General features: G+C 35.6%; 1 protein-coding gene across 20 annotated transcripts in view; it reads right to left on the bottom strand.

The window, feature by feature from the left end:
• GBE1 (1,4-alpha-glucan branching enzyme 1) overlaps nucleotides 1-20,339 on the bottom strand; it is a 139,088-nt gene that overhangs the window by 98,409 nt on the left and 20,340 nt on the right. For 5 of the 20 annotated variants that reach the window (XM_038156883.1, XM_038157036.1, XM_038157045.1 and 2 more), the window contains one exon: nucleotides 7,019-7,188. The exons of the other annotated variants lie outside the window; for them this stretch is intronic. In XM_038156883.1, the coding sequence (XP_038012811.1) occupies nucleotides 7,019-7,188 (170 nt within the window). The remainder of the gene's footprint in view (nucleotides 1-7,018; nucleotides 7,189-20,339) is intronic. 20 annotated transcript variants of the gene reach the window in all.

Raw genomic sequence — 20,339 nt, 5'->3', positions numbered from 1 at the left:
GTTAAAGCAACACATGTTAATGTTCCGTCATGCTCATCTATTTGCATGTCATGGCCTCTTGTAATAACAAGAAAGAAAAACAAACAAACAAAAACCCAGAAAAAAACAACAAACCAAAACCCACACATTATTGAAAGAAGAATAAGCAGCCTTCAGTTTAAGAATATTAACTCAGAGTTGTATAAAACAACATTGCTAATAAATATGTCAGGTTAAAAGCATTTCAATAAAAAAACTGGACAGTTAAACTGAAGCAGGATCATCACTTTTGCCACCATGGAAATCACAGCAGGGGAGGTAGAGAAATCAAGAAGGTCTATCCATCAGCATATGTATTTTCCTAAACATCAATAATCACAAATATTATCTGCTGTGCAACAAAAGGATAATCCTTTCTGGCAATGTATGGATGTGTTGCATTTCAGAGAAAGACCAGACTACTTTCAAAAGTTACCGGTTGCATTTGCACAGCTGTTCAAACCCAAGAACTGCCAATCTTTAGTTAAAGAACACTGCAAGACACAAATTAAACAAGGCCACACAATGTGACAAAAATAACCATGCCAGACAAATATTCTGGTACCTACTCATTTTACAGTGGAGAGTAAAATAAAAATGCAATTAATTCAGTATTCTATTTAGATGATAGTTTTGTCATGTTTAAAGCATTTGGATAGAGGAGCTAAATTACATATATTAGCAGAGGGAAAGTATTTACTAAACGATTGCTTAACAGCAGAAGAACCGTAAGATTTAGATGGTTCCTCCCCCTTGGCTTTACACTGAAGTTTCAATCAAGAAAAATAATTAAACAAATACTACTAATATCTACTAGGACCAACATCAAACAAACAACACCTTGGCAATTAAAAAAATATTCCTTAATAAAATGTCTGAACTGCAAACTATAGTGTTTATACAATAATTTTTTTTTTTTTAATTTCAGGGCATGGTAAAAAAGATGTAGAAAACAGCATTTAAAAAGTTGTTTTTTCTTTTTTTTTTTTTGAAATTATAAGCAGCTAGACTATCTCAAATAAACATTCCAGCCAAAAATGAGAAAATAGAAGAAAGATGTTAAGAAGTTGCAAGAAGTTGGCTTTAAAAACTGGTTAGAATTTATGATAGTCAAGACCCATCTTGGGGGCCTTAGAGTAAATTCTTTCCATCTTCTTCTACCCCCATATATCCCACCATCTTCATGGCTTCTCACGAAACTCTTTCCAACAGAGCTACCTCTTGATTCAATGCACAAACTGAACCACATATGCCAGGTGATGAATATTGCCCAAAATTAGAAGATACAGCAAAAAAATTCTTAGGCCCAGTTTTCATAAAACTCACCCAGGGGAATCTGCATGGAGTTAATCATGTTCACCAAAACCACTGCATTCTCACAATGTGAAAAAAGGTTCTCATGACATCTACTAAAAACACATGCCTTGCCTCCTTCAGAGAGGGAATGGTTACATCTCTCTAGCTATTTAAATATTTCTGCTCTCCACAGACAGATTTGATAATTCTGCCAAAGTTGCCTGAACTTTCCCCTTCACCTGCCAGCAATGCCAGATGCTCCTGTTAATCCCTCCTGTTCCCAGCCACAGTCCATGACTGCAAGCCTGTGGCTCATGATTTAAAAATAAATGCAAAGCAATACCCATCTGCCCCAGATGGTCCTACTTAAACCCACTGTTTACTAATTACCCCTGGAGAGGAGCTCACTTAGAAAGATTATAACAGAAAACATTGCTTTGTATTAATGCCAGAGGCATAAAGAACACAGAACACCCTGAAAACTAAATATTCCTTTCAAAGAGAGAGTGGCTCATGCTTATCTCAGTTTTACTGCTTGGTTTTCTGATTTTTCAGCAAAACTTAGCCCAAAATGCCTGAGGGAAGAAAAGAAAAAAACAAACTGAACTAACCAACAAGTGATTAGTAGACCATTATGAAGAGAAAAACAAAAAGTCAAAAGAAATATCTGACTTTGAGAACAGAGATTTCAAAGATTCTGCCAACAACTACAAACAAGAAAAGGCTGAGATTACCAGCAGAAATTCAAATAATCAGCTTGAACAGGTATTGGCAAAAAAAAGGACACCATCACAGAATACTCATAAGCCATACACAAAGGCAAAAGCTTCTGCACAAATGTTCAAGCCTCATCTATTGCTTAATCCAACACAGAAGACATCTTTGATAGCCTGATACAATGTTTTGTCTTATGTCTGTGATTGGATCTTCCAATCCCAGACAATTATTAAAACATTGCATCCTACCTCAGCAACAGGAGGCACAAGGGAACTTCTTGCTCAAAACTACACCCTTAGCATGCCAAAGGGTCATGGACTGAGCTTTAATGTAGAACAGAATTCAAAGCTATAAAGGTTGGGGTTCTACCATTTGTGACAAAAAAATCAATTTAAATGCATATTTCTAGCTAAATGACAATTTGAGTGACTTCTTGTTCAACCTCCTGATTTTGTTTTCACATTAACAAGGATATAGCCATACACCTCTGAGGCTCATGCCTGAATTTGGAGTTTCACACAAGAAATTAACACTTCTCACAGAGGAAAGGAGTTGTTCTTGCATATTAACCAAATAATTGACTTTGTCCAATAGAATAACTGTAGCTGTTTTTTCCAGAAGTCAAAAAACTTTATAAACTAAAGCTGAATTCTCAAGTGAAATCAAATCTCTTACAGCAGTTGTATTTCCACATACTTTCTGATCAACTATAGACCCCTAAATAGAATAGGGAGTTCAGCAGACACACAGCATCCTTGAAGAAAGTCTATCAGACAAGGAGTTCAGACAAGGGAAAGAGCACCAAATCCCAGTATCCCAACAAGATACCTGTATTCGACTTCATTAGACTATGAAATCAGAACATAACTAGAGAGATCCTCCAAGGACAATATTCTGGTCTACACAGTGTCCAATCAGGTCTTCCTCTCCTCACATTAATCATTTTTAAAGCAGATTACATTAATGATCCTGTGCTTGAGCTGATGGAAACTGGGCAAATAGCTCAAACACTGACATAAAAACAAGTAACTGACATTACTTCTTAGATAGGATGTTTCCCTGTATATTAGTGCCACCTTATATAACAGTCTACTGGTTTCAATCATCTGCACCCAGAGAAATATAACAGACTTTACTCATCAAATGTAGGTATTTTTCTATTTAAAAATCTTGAAAGGAAGCAGTAAGAAATTCAGCATGATATCATGACAGTACCTAGAATCCATGCCAGTAAAAATCTGGAATAAAAAAACCCAAAACACTCTGATACATGAAGTTTTTAGTCAGCTGACAGATATCCAAATTATGAAGCACAGTGTCTTAAGGTACTCTTGACTCTGAAGGGATCCTGTCAGAGTTTAAATAATAGACAAATATCCTCCCAGAACCAACTATCCTACCCTCCCTCTACCCTCCAACCACAGCTGAAGCCTTCCCCACTAGTGCAAGGATAAGGAAGCAGAAACCAAACCAAACAGATATTCCAGACTGATCAACATTTTAGATCAATGTTAGCTGGGAAGGAGGGAAACGAAGACAACTAAAAGAACAGAAACCACAAATACAACAAATTACAGCAAATTCCGACATTCAAATTAATATATGCATACTTATTCTCAAGCTTTTTAAAACCAGTACCTTTTTTTTAAAATTAAGGATTTGTTTACAGATAACCCATTGAGCCTCCACATGACCATATACAAATGTGAGTGTTCCAACTCCAAAATAAATTCTGTGGGTTACTCTCAAAACTCACAGTTCAGTGACTTATTTTGAAATAGTCAATTTTAAAGCAGCAATAAATTACCAGTAGTCACTAGGTTCCTCAGCAAAAGGGCACACAAATGAAATATTCAGTGTTATCACTGAGAGCTTTTGAAAGAGCTATAATGTTGATAGAGCCTCTAGTGCTGGAAATTCAGCTGAGTAATTGCCTCATACACTTGATTTACTGAGATGCTGAAAGTACTAATTGACAAATCTTAATGTTTTTGGATGCTCGTTTAATACTTCTTAGATGAAGCTTCACACTAGAACACCAACGGACACAATACTTTTTCTCTCCAATTACGGAGTTTTAAAGAGACCAAAACAGCTCTGAAAGCATGGGGATTTTCTTGAAATCATATGTTTCATTCTCCAATCCACCTGGAGATTTGTGTGCTATTACTAGTTTCTAGGTTTTTTTTTTCCAAAATGCACATTGATATTAAGAATTTTTCTATAAATTGCATCTATCCCATTCATTACAAGTCTCTCAGAATAAGGTATAAAAACCCCATAATTTGGGATAACTAGAAAAATAACTAACTTTTATTGTCTGTTATAAGGCATAACAGTCATTCAGAAAAAACTCTACATGTACAGGACTGAGGCTTCACATGTATATAATTACAAAAGTAAATAATTCATATTTATCTTACACATAATTCATAACAAATATATTATCAACTATAAGCTTAATTACAAATTTGGGAAAAAAAAGTTCAAAGTCTCTGTACACAACCTACACTTGCCATTTTAATTTTTACTAGTTTTTGAACCTCAAAAACCTTAAGATGAAATAGCAGACTAATACTTTGTGTCTTTACATCAAACATTAAGATATTCTCAGACAATACCATATTGTTCAGGAAAACACTGCTTTTCATCTCCAAAACAAAAAAGCATGAATTGACAGTTTTTCATATTATATACCACCATATTTCAGTTCAGAACCTAAAGAGCTTCTGTCTTCTAAGTTCAGTGTTTCTTTGTCTAAGATTTCCAACTTCCCCTGCCATGGTTACGCTATGGTTCTTTTTTATAAAAAAAGTTTTATTAAAAAAAATCTTATTAAAAGCAATCCCAATATCCAATTTAAACCAATATAATCATACATTTAGTCTGAGACTTTAACCTGCTTGAAAACTTAAAGAAAGGTTAAAGGGATTCAGTTTTAATTAAACATATCTGTAGCAATCTGACTCTAAATCACGGTTTTGCAATCCAATTTCTCATGAGAATATTATTCAAGATCCTATGAATTGAATGGCAATCTTCCATGCCTCCAGTCCTTCTAAGTACACTATTGTCCCCTTTGGGAATGAACAATTTACTATGACTGACTGATATATTTAGCAGAAACAGTTTTCCCACATTACAATGAATTTCTTTTAATTTTTATTTCTTCATATTGCAGTATTAGTGTCTAGATACAACTACTCTAAGACATTAGTCCTAAATTTCTGCTTCATATGATGCATTACATCAAATATTTTAAATGAAGTAGGGTTTATTCCAGTGTTTAGCTACCCTATTCTGGCATACATAAACTTCCCCCCATAAGAACCTGATAAGACAATTTACAAGCTATAGCCTCTTTTCAAAATATTAAACATATTATTAAAAATCTGGTTTTAATATTAATATCTCTTAAAATACCTATTTAAAACAAATGCACTCTAGTCTTTAGCTGAGTTGAGACATTTAACCTGCACCCATTCTATGAAAACCTTGAGCAATGGGTGGGGCTGCACAAAGTAGAGGAGAGACAAGGAGAATTTCCTCCATGTTTATATGTATAAAACTGACCTATGAAAATAACCTGATCTAGCTGCCTTGCAGTCTGTATTGATATCTGGAATCACTATTATCTATCTAGTAGGTGAACTACACATGACTCATTATTCAGTGCTGGAGGACATATCCAATTTCAATATTAAAATGCAAGAACTACACTAACCTATTTATCAATGTCTATTCCAATAAAATGACAAGCAGCACTTTAAGAAAAGCTACTTTATCATTCACTATGCTAGTCATATCAAACAGGATCATGGCTGAAAACAGTGTTGCACTAATTTTTCTGTTCAATTTCTGCATCAAAAACAGGAATTTTTTTTTTTATTAAAAGCCTTCCTAAAAATAAAGAGATTTTCCTTTTGACAGTTTCCTCAGACAGGGGTAAGGAATGGCCAACATTTAGCTTTGTGTTTAAGCAGTAGTTAACTGCTTCAAAGAACTTTTTTTCATATTGCTTCTTTTCAATATACACTGAACACTCCTTAGATCAGTATTTTTGCAAAATCAAAGTCACATAAATAAAACTGCATGCTTCTGAAAAACAATTAAATTAATGAAATCATTTCACAGGAAGTCCCTGTTCAGTAAGAACCAGCAATGCAAGACCTAGTACTTTGGCAGATCTAACTGAAGAGAGAGTAGAGGTGAAAGGGAAAAACACAATAAAGCCAGCCCTCCAAAACCCTAAACATAGAGGAGAGCAAGTATTGCAGGATTGAAGAGCAATTATGAATGCCACTTTCCTCTAAAAGTTTCAGAACATCATTTGAGTGTAGCTAGCCTTCAAATAAGAAGGAAATTTATATTTTTGTTTCAAATTCAAAGGGAATAGTCTTCCTGGTTCTCAGAGGAAGCAATCCAAGTAATACTGCCACCTTCCCATTCTGCTAACACCTTTCCTTTTTCTGCCCTCACAAACACAGAGTAGCTACCCTTTCAGTAATATTTAGTTTGATTTTAGGCTACCAGTTTCCAGCAGAACTTTTGTCTAAACTCTCAGGCCGGGTGGGAGTTCTCAAAGGCCTTGGTCCTTAGACAACACTGTTGCTTGATCAGTAAAAGAAGATTAAGCAAATTATTTCACTGTTATTTCTGCTTGTCTGCATATAGTTTTATTAAAGTCTAGTTACAAAGCTTCAAAAAGAACTTCAGGAAGTTTAGATACAGCCTCGAGTTGCACTGTGATCCAGTGTGACAAGAGTCATTGCCTTTGGGGTATTAAAAAAATGCGTAACACTGACCATGCAACAGAAACATCTTCATAAGCTACCGCAACACAGAGAAAAATATTATTCATTTAAGCCATGACACACATTTTTTACTTTCAGAATTTCACCATTGTGACAAAATTTTATTTAAAGGAAAAAAAATATTGATGTAAAACAATGTGCAAGAGAGAAGAAATTTTCCTAAGAATACTTACTGAAGTCACCTGCTAGAAACACTGCTTCTGCTCCTGGTGCCCACTCTTTGCAGTATATTCCACCATCTGCAAGTTGGTTAACTCCGAAGGTTTTGTAACTTTTGGTAAATTTATCAAGACCGCCTTCACTTTCCTCAATGTTCTTCAAGTGGTTATAAAACAGAGAATACCTTGCAATGAAAACAGAGAACATTTTTTTAAAAATATTAGCAAGCATCTCTCTTACATTAACTAGTGTGAAAGCCTAAAAAAAAATAAACACACTAATAGAATATTCAGTGCTCTCTACTGGAATAGAAAAAAATCTAATACAAACCATGCAATTTTTCCATGGTTGTTACACAGTCTAAAATTGCAATCTTCGAGTTTGTCAGTGCTTTTCTCTACTTTACAGGAACATTTTGCACTTTCAGTCTAAAACTACAATTCCTGATTGGCAGCCAAGAAATCCCAGTATTTCTACACAACAGGAGAACTTCACACTGAACAGCCTAGCACTTTTCCTTCCATCTTATTAATATCAGACACAACCCTCCTAGGGAGAGCTGGATAGGCCTGCCACATCTCTCACAGACAGTTTTAATAGACAGAATATCTCAAGACATTGAAAAGTTTGCAGTACAGCATATCAACATGGACAAACCCATCTGGTCCTTGCAGAAAGGGGCTCATTAGGCAACCTCTTTACAGAGACAATCAGGAAGACTTTGCAGTCAGTTCCTGACACAGCAACAATTTGGAAGATATTACAGCTTCATAAAAGTAATTATTTGGACCGTACCCTACTTACACCAGTAGGAATTTAAATGCTCTAAACCTCTAGCATAAACCTTTGCCTGTAACAGCTTAGAGTTTTTTGACACATTATGCTATGTTTTCTCCAAGTAAGTTTCTGGAATTGGTGGTAACATCAGGGGTGCAATATAAACAAGATAGTCAACTTTGACCCCTAAATTATGAGCTATTTTGTGCAGAAGCACAGCTAAAAGCTGCAGTTGAGCATTTAATTAATGCTACCTGTACAGTTTTTTTGTTGTTTGTTTGTTTTCAGTAAGAAAACTCCTGAGATAAATTAGAAATGTATTTGTTTTTTCATGAATGGTAAAGAGTCTTCTGAAGTGTATAAAAATCAGTAAGAACCCCAGCAAAACCAAACTTGTCAGCCCTATTACACTTCCTACATTTTGCAATAGGAAATAGAAACACTAAACCAGCACTGTAGAATAGCACCTTGCTGCCCAAAGAAAAAGAAGTCTGTTTGCAGTGTCAGGACTGCAAACTCTGTGATTTGTTGCAAACTTTTGATTTTTTTTGGCCCTTAATTAGTTCAGTGTAGAAGATTAAAATGCCTAATTACTAGTTAAGGTAAACAGCATTACCTGTATTAATTTAGAATACTATGACTGCTATTAAGGTTAATCTCCCAGTGAGTTTTTACTATTTAATTATTAAGACTGATTATTATCTTTAAAGGGAGAAAGATTTGAAAATGCCTCCAGGATACACTGTAGCAAATACACTCATAACTATTTTTGCCCATCCACCTGCATTATTCCTCTAAAATTTGCTCATGGGTATAATCCTCAGAAGTGCATTACTAACTACTACTGCTCTGACAATCAATTTCATTTATGTCCTTGAGGGAAAATATTTTGTCAGATTTCCAACTATAAGTGTATTATATACATGTACAAACACAGTTGATCAACTTACATTTTAAACAGCTGCAAATACAAAGATTTATATAAAGCTTAAATACAGAAACACAGAGCAAGTCACAAATACCCTCAGATATAAACATATATCATCTGGTAAATTCAAATTACTCCATTTTTGAAGGGTTCCCCTCAGGGAAAAAAAATAAAACCACCCCTATAGCTTTGAAATTTAAGTCATTTTTAAAAAATATTGTATGATACAAGAAGTACAGTTATATACATATAGATATATGTTTTGTGTATATATATATATATTTAATTGGTTAAGGCAAAAAACATAATAAGCATATTTGGAGTGTTATCTGCAAGTCCCTGTTTCTCTGCCATACAAAATTCTGTTTCAAAATCACTGTATTGTTTCCACCCTGTTCCACTGTGGCTGAACAAGGATCTGTTTTACTATAGGTAGCTGCTGTAACTTCAGAGAAGATCTAACTGAAGCAATGAGCTTGATGCTGGTAAAATAGAAGAGGTGGTTTTGAAATATGTTATCTAACCAAAATTATTCTTTTCCTCTCCACTCTTACCACAAATACATTGTCACAGCTTTAAGAACATGATTAGTTGGATGCAGTATTTCCCACATTCAGCAGAAAGTAAAAGGAGAGGTGAGCTTCATTTTTAAACAAAAGCAAATCACAAACCCTTGAAAGCTGCAGAAGTAGGAAATTATTCCTTTATTACCAGAGAACAACAACAGGCCCTAAAGAAGGATTGAAAATCTCAATGCAGAAAAAGAAAAGGCTACAATTCACATCACTTAGGGGTGCAACACATGCCAGTGGCCTACTCCTCTTCCTCAACATGATCCTTTCCTAGGAATCAAACCCATTCATCTAATTCAGAAGAAAAAAGCATGTAACAAACTGAGAATTTGAATGTGGGATGGATGAAAATGGACTTCAGAAAGCAATTATGTGATTCTGTATCTTTGGGAAAAAATCAGTAATACAGACATTATAAGCTCTTGATTCTTGTCATAAGAGCACTAAGAACACCCACTGCTTCAATTTTTGCCTTTCAGTAAATTCAGAGTTTAAGCAAATCCATGACAAAAAGACACCATGGCATTTAAGAGATGAAATGATCATGAGTATCATTGTGAAAAAAGTCAACTCTTTGCTCAGTTTGCAAAGAGTGGTGAACAAGATTACATGCTCAATAAATTATTTTTGGGGGGAGAGGGAGGGGAGGCAAGAAAGGGAACATATTAGAAGAATTTTTGAGCAAGGAAGTATAACATTTTGACAACAATGGCTTTTTATACAAGACACACTTGGAACACAGCAACACAGCATCAGGTACAGTGAATAAGAATGCTCCTTCTATGTGTACAGAAGCACGCTGCTTTTAATAGACTAAGTTAATTCAGGTATTACTGCTGCATCACATTGCAGAAATAAAGATTTTTGCAACAACTAGTGTTCTCCATAATTGATTTTAAATTATAATCTAAAGAATTTATTCTTTTTAACCACCTCCTGAGATTATTCAGTAAGGAACTGCAGTTTGTTCAAAGCTCACAAATAAACTCACCAACTCCTGAAATGGATCAATTACTTTTGCTATGAACTATTCCAAAAACTCATCTCAGGAGATGAAATATTTCTGGACACAGAACAACATTACTTGTCACAGAAGGCCTTGTGAAACAGCAGAAAGGCCTTGTAAAGCAGCAACTGTAGCCTGCTGCTCCTTTGAGAAAAGGACTGAGTTAAGTACATACTCGTGTCCAGATTTAGGGAACTTCAAGGTTTTGCTTTCACAGTATTTCAGCTTTCATTTCTACACTATTAAGGCTTGTTAAACACTTTATCTCCCAAAGTGACACCCCAGGATTACACACAAAAAATGACAGGAATTTTTTGTTCAACCAATTCCTAATATTTATATTGCTCACTAATAGCATACAGGTCTTAATACCAGGGATAAATGATTAAGACTACATTTTGTGATCTCTTCAACACTAAAAGTTATGTCATGTTCAGCTATGCATATATATACTTATATGACAGACTCTGAACGCATTTTTTAAGTGATAATCTCAACATTCTGGACATGGGAACAGTCAACCTCAGCATCTAAAGCTGTAAGTCACAACAAAAGACTGACGTCTGCCTTCACACTTTTCAAGTTCTCATAGACTGCAAAGTCTCTTAGGATTTTGTAATTTCTCAGCATTAACGTGGACACTGGTAAGGATTACAAGGTAAAAACTGTACCCATGACTTGAAAAGCACAACCATTACCTTTGGGACAAAATAAACCTAAACTGAGCAACAATAGGATCCACAGAACTTCTGAACAGAGCATCTGAAGTGACTGAAAGAAGTTGAAGTCCTTTACTACAGGTACAGCAACATAAATCTGACAAGTGCAAGCAGCAGAAGGGGGGCTGATTATGGTGTACTCCTGGATCTTGGAGTTTTTATGAAAAAGCAAGGTTTTCAAGTCCCTTATTCATTCATCTAGCCTCTGCTACTAGATTTCTTAAAACTGAAAGAATGAAATTGTTGTCTTCAGACTTACTGAAAAGATTTCAGTCTTAGCATTAGACCAAGAACAAAGAACACATAGACTGAAACAAAGCACTACTCTGTTACCAAATGCTTTTACACCAACATTTTTGCCCTCCCCATCATTACTTCAGTGTGAAACACTGGTAATCGTAAACATCACTTGAAACACAGTCACAACAGTATTTTCCTATCATTACATTCATAATTTGTAATAGAGCATTGCTTTCAATCCCATGCTTTATATACAGCTTTGTTTGAAGCCTTACAATAGAAGTGTAGGAATTGGTTGACTTTCCACAAAAGCAGGATTAAAACATCAAACATGAACTACTATAATGGCTATCCAGTAAACAAGTATCCTGCCAAAAAAATAGCCTTCCAAGTGAACACAAAGACAATATTACATCAGCACTTCAAGAATTGGCATTTCAGGCGAGCAGTTACTTCTCACACTTCTATCACTGAAACACCCTCAAATATTTTGTCTTATGGATACCTATACAACTACAACTTATGCAGTAGAAGTAAAGAGTTCTCAGTTTAATGTTAAGCTATACAGCCTTATACCAAAAAAAAAAAAATTCTATTTATTTTGCAACTTTGATATATTAATACCACAGTTCTGCCACTGAGTTAATACAACTATTACTCAGTATAACCACTGAGTTAATACAACTATTGAACCCATTAAAAAAGTCTCAGGTATATGTTAAAATTGTTAGCCTCAATATGAAGCATAAGGAAAATAAAGTTAAGCTTCTCCTTCCTCCCCAGAGTCGACTCCTTTATTGAAATAAGACTTTTGGCAGATTATTGAACAGTCTGATTGTAAGTCAAAGCACTGAGTTAGAGCTCCACATAAAGTTTTCACTTCTTTATTCTTCCAAGAAGAAGAGGTACTAAATCCTTCCTGGCCACCTCATAAAATAACAAAGAGGTGTTGTAGTATTTTAAACTTTTAAATTTAACCAGATTAGCTTTAGTTTCTCAGGCATCACATGAATCTATACAGAAACTAATATAACCAAAATGCCTTGGCAGCATACAAGATACTCTCACTTAAAGAGGGTGGTGCTGAATACCAAGATGACTGCAAAACTTAGAGATATTTTTATGTCCATTCTCATGTTTTTGTTTTTGTTTTTTTTTACAAAGCTGTTGTTACTGCAGGTTATAGAACAGTCAGTCATCTTACTGTAAGATCTGTGGCAACAATACTAAAATTAATGATTTTAGTCCCTCTTCTGCTTATGATGCTGGTTTTAGTAGCTATTCATCTTTTAGATTTTTGTCCACATCAGCTTTTTGGTCATAGTTTATTTCTACAGTATCGGCCCAGTATTAATGCTAATTTATTCAAAATATGAAAGCAAGTAGAGATTTTGATAATGGTACCTGGTATCCATATGGAAAGCCCAGTTCTGCAGATACCAAAGGGAACAGGAAATGAAAGAAAATACCGAGTGAGGTACTCTCTGTAACCAAATCCTCCATTTTCCAGCAAGTACAAACATTTAAATTCAAGTCAGTGTCATGGACCATAGTCCATAGCTTTATGGGGTTGTTCACAAATTGCTTCTTTCTAATATTGCTGCAATGACTTCGAAGATGCACTTACAAAGACTTTCACTGACACCAAAGCCAGTGCAGAGTCCCTGCTCAGATCAGTGAGGCCCCAATTCCCATCTTCCCCTTTAGTCTGTAGCCAGTTATTCCCTCAATCTCTCATCATTCAGCTGGCTAGAAAGCAATGGACTGCAGGAAGACTGAAGTAGGAGAGATAAAGCTCTTCCTAAAGCAAATTTCTGCAGCCCAGCAAATTAAAGGCACCAGACTACTCTGAACTAGAATAATGCAATACAAGCAAATTCCTGCTGGCAGCTTCTTCAATTTCACTTGTCACTAGTGAAAATATACCAAAACAGGAGCCTTGGGTTTTACTTCATTCTTCTCTCCACCCCCTGTCATGCACTTTTCATTAGGCCATTCAGAGTACACAGAGTAACAGCACTTCAGGAAAATAGGAAGAAGTAAAGGCACAGTAAATGTTGGGTAGGTATGACTACTTGAGAACAACAGATTTACTGCATTTTTAACTTTCACCAATTTTATAGTTGTAGTTGATTGACTTGCACTTTCTGCAAGCAAGTCGTGTCTCATTCAGGAAATCCTTTTTAATATACATTTAAACAGGTTTAGGAACATCAACAACATGCAACTCATGCAGCCTTTGAAGTGTTACAACAATTCTGAGAGAGATGCTTTAGACACATGACATAGCCATGGATGATGATTACAAAGATGCAGGAGATGACCACTTAATTTTGCTTTTCTGCAGGTTAAAAGTAAAGTTGTTACATGAGTCTGAAATCATGATCTTAAGAAGTTTCCCCACAGCTAAATGTGAATTCCCCAAATGTTCTAATTGCTCCATCCACAAAATTGTTCACTACAAAGCAATCTGCCTCTCTGCAACATCAAAAGCAATCTAAAACACACTTTTAGCTGAAAACTAAGACTTCTGCAAGTTGGCCAATGGCATTAAGTTCCTTTCAGGAGAAATAAAATCAATAGTTACCCAAATAAATTGAGGATATAGTTATTCCGATAAGGAACTTACACAGCTAAACCATTTATGTTGCAATTCCTACCAAAAAATGTGCTTTTTTACAAGCTACTAGAAGATCATCCAGTAGAGAACTCGTAAGAGTGAGAAGGAAAGGCAAAAGCTTGAAAAATAAACTTTTCCAAATCTTCTCTACTTAGCAGATAATGAGTAACTCACAATTCTCTTTGGATGTTTCATGATTTCAGAATGTCGAGGTAAAGAATTTATGCATAAAACACTAATGTAGTTCACCTCTCAAACTAAATGCAGCATCAAAAATTAAGAAATATTTGCTTGGGATAAATAATACATAATCACTTATTCTCTTGAATGCCATCAACACAAGACAAGGCATCTGATTCAGCATCACCTCCTTACAATGTAGTTTAAAGCACAATGACATGCAAGTCAAGCCCTAACAAAAAGTCTAGTACGTAGAAGCACAACAAAAAATGGGCAGAAAAAGGGTAACCACAGATTTTCTTAACATTCTACCAGCAATTTCTAGCAGAAATGTAAAGACCTATAAGCTGTGAGGTCTAATAGGGATAAATATAATTTCATAGTATTTTAGCAAGAAGATTATTTGTTGCTGACCAGCAGCATCTTCCCTGCTTTAACCATTAAGGCAACTTAGTGGCTTTGGCAGCATCTGACAGCTGTAAATGTTTTTGCCATCAGCATCAGAATGAACGCACACAGTTCTCAATTCAGAACCCAATACAGGAGAGATTACAAGATGTACCAAATGCAAACTTAATGCAATCAATTATTAACAATTGCTCCACTGGCTTATCTAAACCAATCCCAATCCTAAAAACAATCCCTCTCCCACCCACCTCCCCCTGGCCAATATTTAGAGGCTCTCTTATACACACTCCTGTTCCTCTCTCACCCACTTCAGTTTATTAGAAACACATGAATGCACCTCACCGGCTAAGTGTAACAAATTACTAGTGTTTAGAAGGACCAAGAGGCATTTTCTTTCCATCAGAAGCCCAGCAAACTACTTAGAGATATCAATTGCAGGAAAAAAGAAGAAAGAACTGTGCATGTATCAACACTTCCTACAACAATGCCATTTACTTTAACCCTCTAATGGAATAAAAGGTATATAGTAATTTTAAAAAATGAAACAACTAAAGCACACACTCCTTAAGGACCAAAGTAAGAAAAAAAAAAAAAAAACAAAGAAAATTTAAAAACAAAACCAAAAACCCACAGACAAACCCCCAAACCTTAAAATACTAAGCTGTGTTACAAGCCTCTGGAATGGCACAGCTATGTATATTCTGTATCTGCCAAAGCCCTCAAGACAGCTTCCCTATCAGGAGGACACAGTCTAAATAAAAGAGCAATTACAAAATAATGAGAGTTCTATATATTTTTTTCTTAGAATGTAAGGAGACAAATTTACCAGCAGCATACTTCATTTATTTAGGTATAAGATTTCTTCATTTCACAGTCATTGTCCCGCTATTCCTCTGCTAAGAAGTCTTTATTATGCATCAGTGGTACACTAAAGCCCCTCTCTTAGCTATAATAATTTGCTTCACTGTTGTGATGATATCTGAAGTTGATGGAGTTTCTGGAATTAATGTAACTACAGAAAAACCCCATCACATCTGAGCAGAAAGCTGCAGAAACACAGCGACAGATTTTCCTGAAGTCAGTAGACTGGGGCTGCGTTAGCTCATGTTTCATATTACACAAGAGAAAATAAACTGAAAGGTCAGTTGAACAGTTACAGCATTGCCCTTTTCCAAGGTAATCAGCAGAGCATGTAGCAAAGACGTGAACACAAGCGTGACTGGAACGACAGTAGCTGATAAAGAGGCTCTTGCTGCCAAAAGTAGTGGGACAAGACACTGCTCTCTCTCAGTGGCTGTCGAGGAGTGGGGCCCACTGCATACCTTACTTCACTAACTCTGATTTATTGCTTTAATTTGAAATTGTGTTCTTGCTAAACATTCAGGTTGCCATATTGCCGAAACACACTAAAAAATGTAACACTGAACATTAATCACATTCACAGATAACCTACAGGAAGAATATAATTATTCATTTGTTTGTAATATGATGACAACTGAGTCAAAAATTCATCTACTTTACTAATGCCTTTTTATTATAAGTTCATAAATTCTTCTTGTTATTGAGTACTATTTAACTGGAAACCAAAGATTTGATTTTCTCCCCATGCTAAAAGCAGCTTATTGTTCCTCTTCTAAGCATGTATTTACTAGTAGAATATTCAAAACTGTTTCTACTCATCATATCAAAAAATGCTTAAAAGTACATTAATCTAGAAAGAACTCAGATGTTTTATTTACCAGAATTCATTTTAATGAAGCTGTAAACAACAGCTTATCAATTCCCATTTTATTCCACTGCTAGCTATTGCTAACAGACCCCTTTTGTGTTAACAGAAATCAAGGCCCAGTTTGGGGGAAAGAGTCAGGGATTACTACACCACTACTACAAAGATGGAATCAAAACAAAGCTGCTGTGCAAGAGACTTCAGGGGAAAAACAGAATTTTTGTAAAAATAATTTGTAATTCTCCTCTTGATAGTCAAGTGTTATTAACTCTTGCAGGACTTCAGTATCCTGAAAGCACCAGATGGCACCATTTCTAAAACATTTATTTGTGCAGTGAGAACCAGCTCACACACCTCCTATGGGTTGTAAAAGCTCTGCACAGTGACAAAACAATAGAGTTCAATACCCCTTTAATTTTGTTTTAAAGCTGGTTTGTACATTGTGGGTTTGGGGTTTTTATTAGCTTGCCACAGCAGCAAACACAAGAAGACACTGGTTTCTTTTCAAACTTGGATTTCCAGCCTGCTGCAATATGGAAGTTTGACTTCCATATTGAAAAGCTGCAAATAACATTAACTGCAATAAATGAAGCTCAACACAAGCCCAAGGACTTACCTTTGTGTATAAATTCACAAGAAATTAAAACTGAAAGTTTTATTTGCCTACCAAACACAAAAATGCTTTTAAATCAGAAGTCAGAACTCCTGATTTATTTGAAATAAAACACCAGATATTCCTCATTACCTTCGCCATTCATTCCACTTTGGCAGAAACACAATGGAGTAAGAATGGTTATTTGAATTCCCTGACAGAAAACTGCCCAGCTGCTCTAGCTACTGTTTCATTGCTCATTTCCACAAGTCATATTTCACCTCCCTCAAAAATATGCTCCAGAACTTAAAATTAAAGTCATGATATAATGGATAAGATCAACAGCTTGTATATTTAAACTATTGTATAGGTCACTGTTTGAAAGATATGTTAGAAACTTAAATAAAAATTCTCATCCTTGATAAATATCAAATACACACAAATCCCCTTACTAGAGGACTGTTTTTTGGTGTTTTTTTTGTCAAACCTGAAGCAGATTTAAATGGACAGCCATCTTAAGAGACTGTCAAAAAGATGGTTTGAGAAAAGGTACCTATATCAACATTTGGCTTCTTCACTGCCTCTCCAAACTGCTCTTCCTATAACAATTTTCTTTACCATAAACCTACAGTATTCCACCTAATTAAATAGCCCCTTATATTCTATTAGCTTTAGAATGTGCATCATCTAAAAGACATGATTTGTTTTCTTTTGTCATGCACAAACATATACTCCCAATCCCTCTATCATGCACACAAATATCCTGCCACTGAAGGTTTTTTCCTGGCCTTTAAGTGTTTGTCATCACCCACTTTTCATTTACCACTGTATTTTATTGTAACAAACAAAACTTCACAGTACTCCAGAAGAGAAAAGCCTGCATGAGATTTTTACACAGCACCATAGCTAGAAAAACAAGTATTAAACATGTAATGAGAAGGAAGGACAATTGCTTTTATTACTGACCACTATGCCAACTTTGATCAGCCATCACTGAGTTGATCAGGGACTGTTGTCTCTGCAGGCTCAGGAGCTGCGGGGGCTGTTCACACAGACCACACATTCAACTCCCCCAGCACGCCCGTTTTGCTTGCTGGGCTCCTTCTAATGCCTGGGAAAAGCAGCCTTTTGAGAAGACCATTTTAAGGGAGAAAAAGTCACCTCTAGTGCTGGGAAATAAGATCTGGGATATTTGGGGAGGGGAGAGGAATACCGTTATCACAGCAGCTCCAGTCACCTCAGCAGAGGCACCACAGTGGCTTCACAGCACAAACTTTTCTAAATTTAATTTTTAACTGCTTTCACTGCAGACAGGACCAACAAGGGAAGCCAAGCACTCAAACACTTATACAATCCACAATGCCAAGTCTTCATAATTTACGAGAAGTATAATTAGAACTTGTATACTTGAGAAATGTCTGTAACTAGTACCAGGCAATCAAGTCCATTCCCACAGGAGCCAAGCAAGCTAAAAGCAAGTATTGTTGTTAAAGGCTGCTATAAGTAGTTTGTGACATTCATGGCCAAGGATTTTCAAGGTGCAGTCTAAACAGTGTTTATTCCAGACTTCAGTTAGAATGAATACTGAGGTAAGAAATACTAGTCATTAAACAGTTTGTATTATCCAAAAAAGGCAAACAACAGATTTTCCAACTCACGATACTGAAAATTTTAACCTTTATCGAAAACAGGACACTTCAGATTTTCCACAGTCTGGCTATTCTTGTGAAACACTAAAGCATCATATCTCTTTGACATAATCTCTAATCTGAATCTGTAATCTCTTGGACAATCTCTAATCTCTAAAACTGTATGATTTGCTGCATCACCCAAATCTGTTAAGCATGTAACTGCAGAAAAAACACTGCCCAGTAGCTGTTGGATTCACCCCACATAGCCCCTTCCACATGATTTAAGCTCCTAAATACATATGGCATAACTTCCAAGAAACCTCCCTTCCGATGGGATTGCAGCTAGACTGGATGTTAGGGAGAGCCCAATAATTTTGGACATTATTTACTTTGCAGCCTGCAAGCATGTGAGTCTTTTCTACAATGTGACTTATCTGTCACAATATTAGAAAGCTTATTATTCAAGTTTTGAATTGATATGACTAAAGAAAATTGCAAATAAAATACAGGGGAGAATTTAACTAGTTCTTCATTACTATGCAAAACTCAAGTCTCTTAATAACTCAAGACACATCAAGACAGTGAAGTTTACAGCAGAATTTTAAATATCTGAAGTGGTGAGGTAACTTGGGACACAGCAATTGCAGCAACTCAAAGCAGAACTACAAACTCAAAGTCTGGTTTTGCCAGGGTTAGTCATCCTGATACACTGCACATGCAGGTGTAACTACTCTTACTGTGAAGTACCACAGGGAAAACTTCCGAGATCATGGAATAAACCTTTTTCTAATATTAGAAGTCAGGAAATAGAAGATGTAATAAAACACTTTATACTGGGCAGATAAAATTGTTTTTCTCTAATTTCAGGTTCATCTTGTCTGCTTAAGACTATATGCACCTTCTAAAACAACTACTTAAGTTAGAGCCATCTTTCACAGAACATTTTGACATAAGCTTTGCTTATATACAAAACCTTTTTTTGTAGAGAATTAATATTACTAAGCACTCACTACAGATGGATAAGCTTAAACAGAAAATAGGTTGAACAACATAGTAATGGATTATATGCTAGACAGAATTTTTCTTTTTAGTAATTTTTCACTCATTATGACATTCTTATGACTACTTAGTTCTCTTTATAAAGAAACTTGGACAATTTGCACTGGATGACCCGCTTGAAAAGCTGTATTTTAAAGTACCTGTCTATCTTTAAAGTACAAAATAAAAAAAGCAGTGCACTGTAGCCTTGATTGAAAAATAAAAGTATGCATATGATTATCTGCAAATCTTATTTTTTACATCCCCTCTCCCACCTGAAATTTATACAGCAGAACATAAAAGTAATATCTCTTTTACTGGAACTAAGCCTAGAAAATACTACCAGCTCCAATTTCCAGCCTGGAGAACTGCCAAAGAAAAACCTACAAACTGAGCCAAGCAGGACAACAGGTTAGTCCCAAAGCTTCAGTCAGCACAGCCTCCTTATTTGAGGTCAACTTGATATGCACCAGCACAAGGGAATAACAAAGCCAGGGATAACAAAGAAAAACAACAAGCCAAAACTTCAAGTGTTCAGAGTTTTTTAGGAAATTAGCCTCTTCATTTGTGAGCTATATTTGAATAATAAAGCTGGTAATAATGATACTAATACTTCCAAGGCATCAAGGAAGATAAACAGTATTGTCAGCTATGCAAAGAGTTAACAAGTTTAATTTTATATCACCTTTTATTCTTTGCATCAGAGTAGCTTGGCTATTTATTATTGCAGAAATAAATGTATAACTTTTAAACTGCATATAACCCTCCCAAAAAGCCATACTTAAACTTTTCCTTCTACTCTTGAAGAGCTTGAACTCACATTCAGCTTTTAGAAAGCTATACATACATTACCATCTATACCATAATTGCCTATTCTGTCCCTCCCAACACACACAGT

Source organism: Motacilla alba, chromosome 1 (assembly GCF_015832195.1).
Source record: "Motacilla alba alba isolate MOTALB_02 chromosome 1, Motacilla_alba_V1.0_pri, whole genome shotgun sequence".
NCBI classification, from domain to species: domain Eukaryota; kingdom Metazoa; phylum Chordata; class Aves; order Passeriformes; family Motacillidae; genus Motacilla; species Motacilla alba.
Note: the sequence above shows the minus strand (reverse complement) of the source record. Positions and strands in the feature narration are given on the sequence as shown.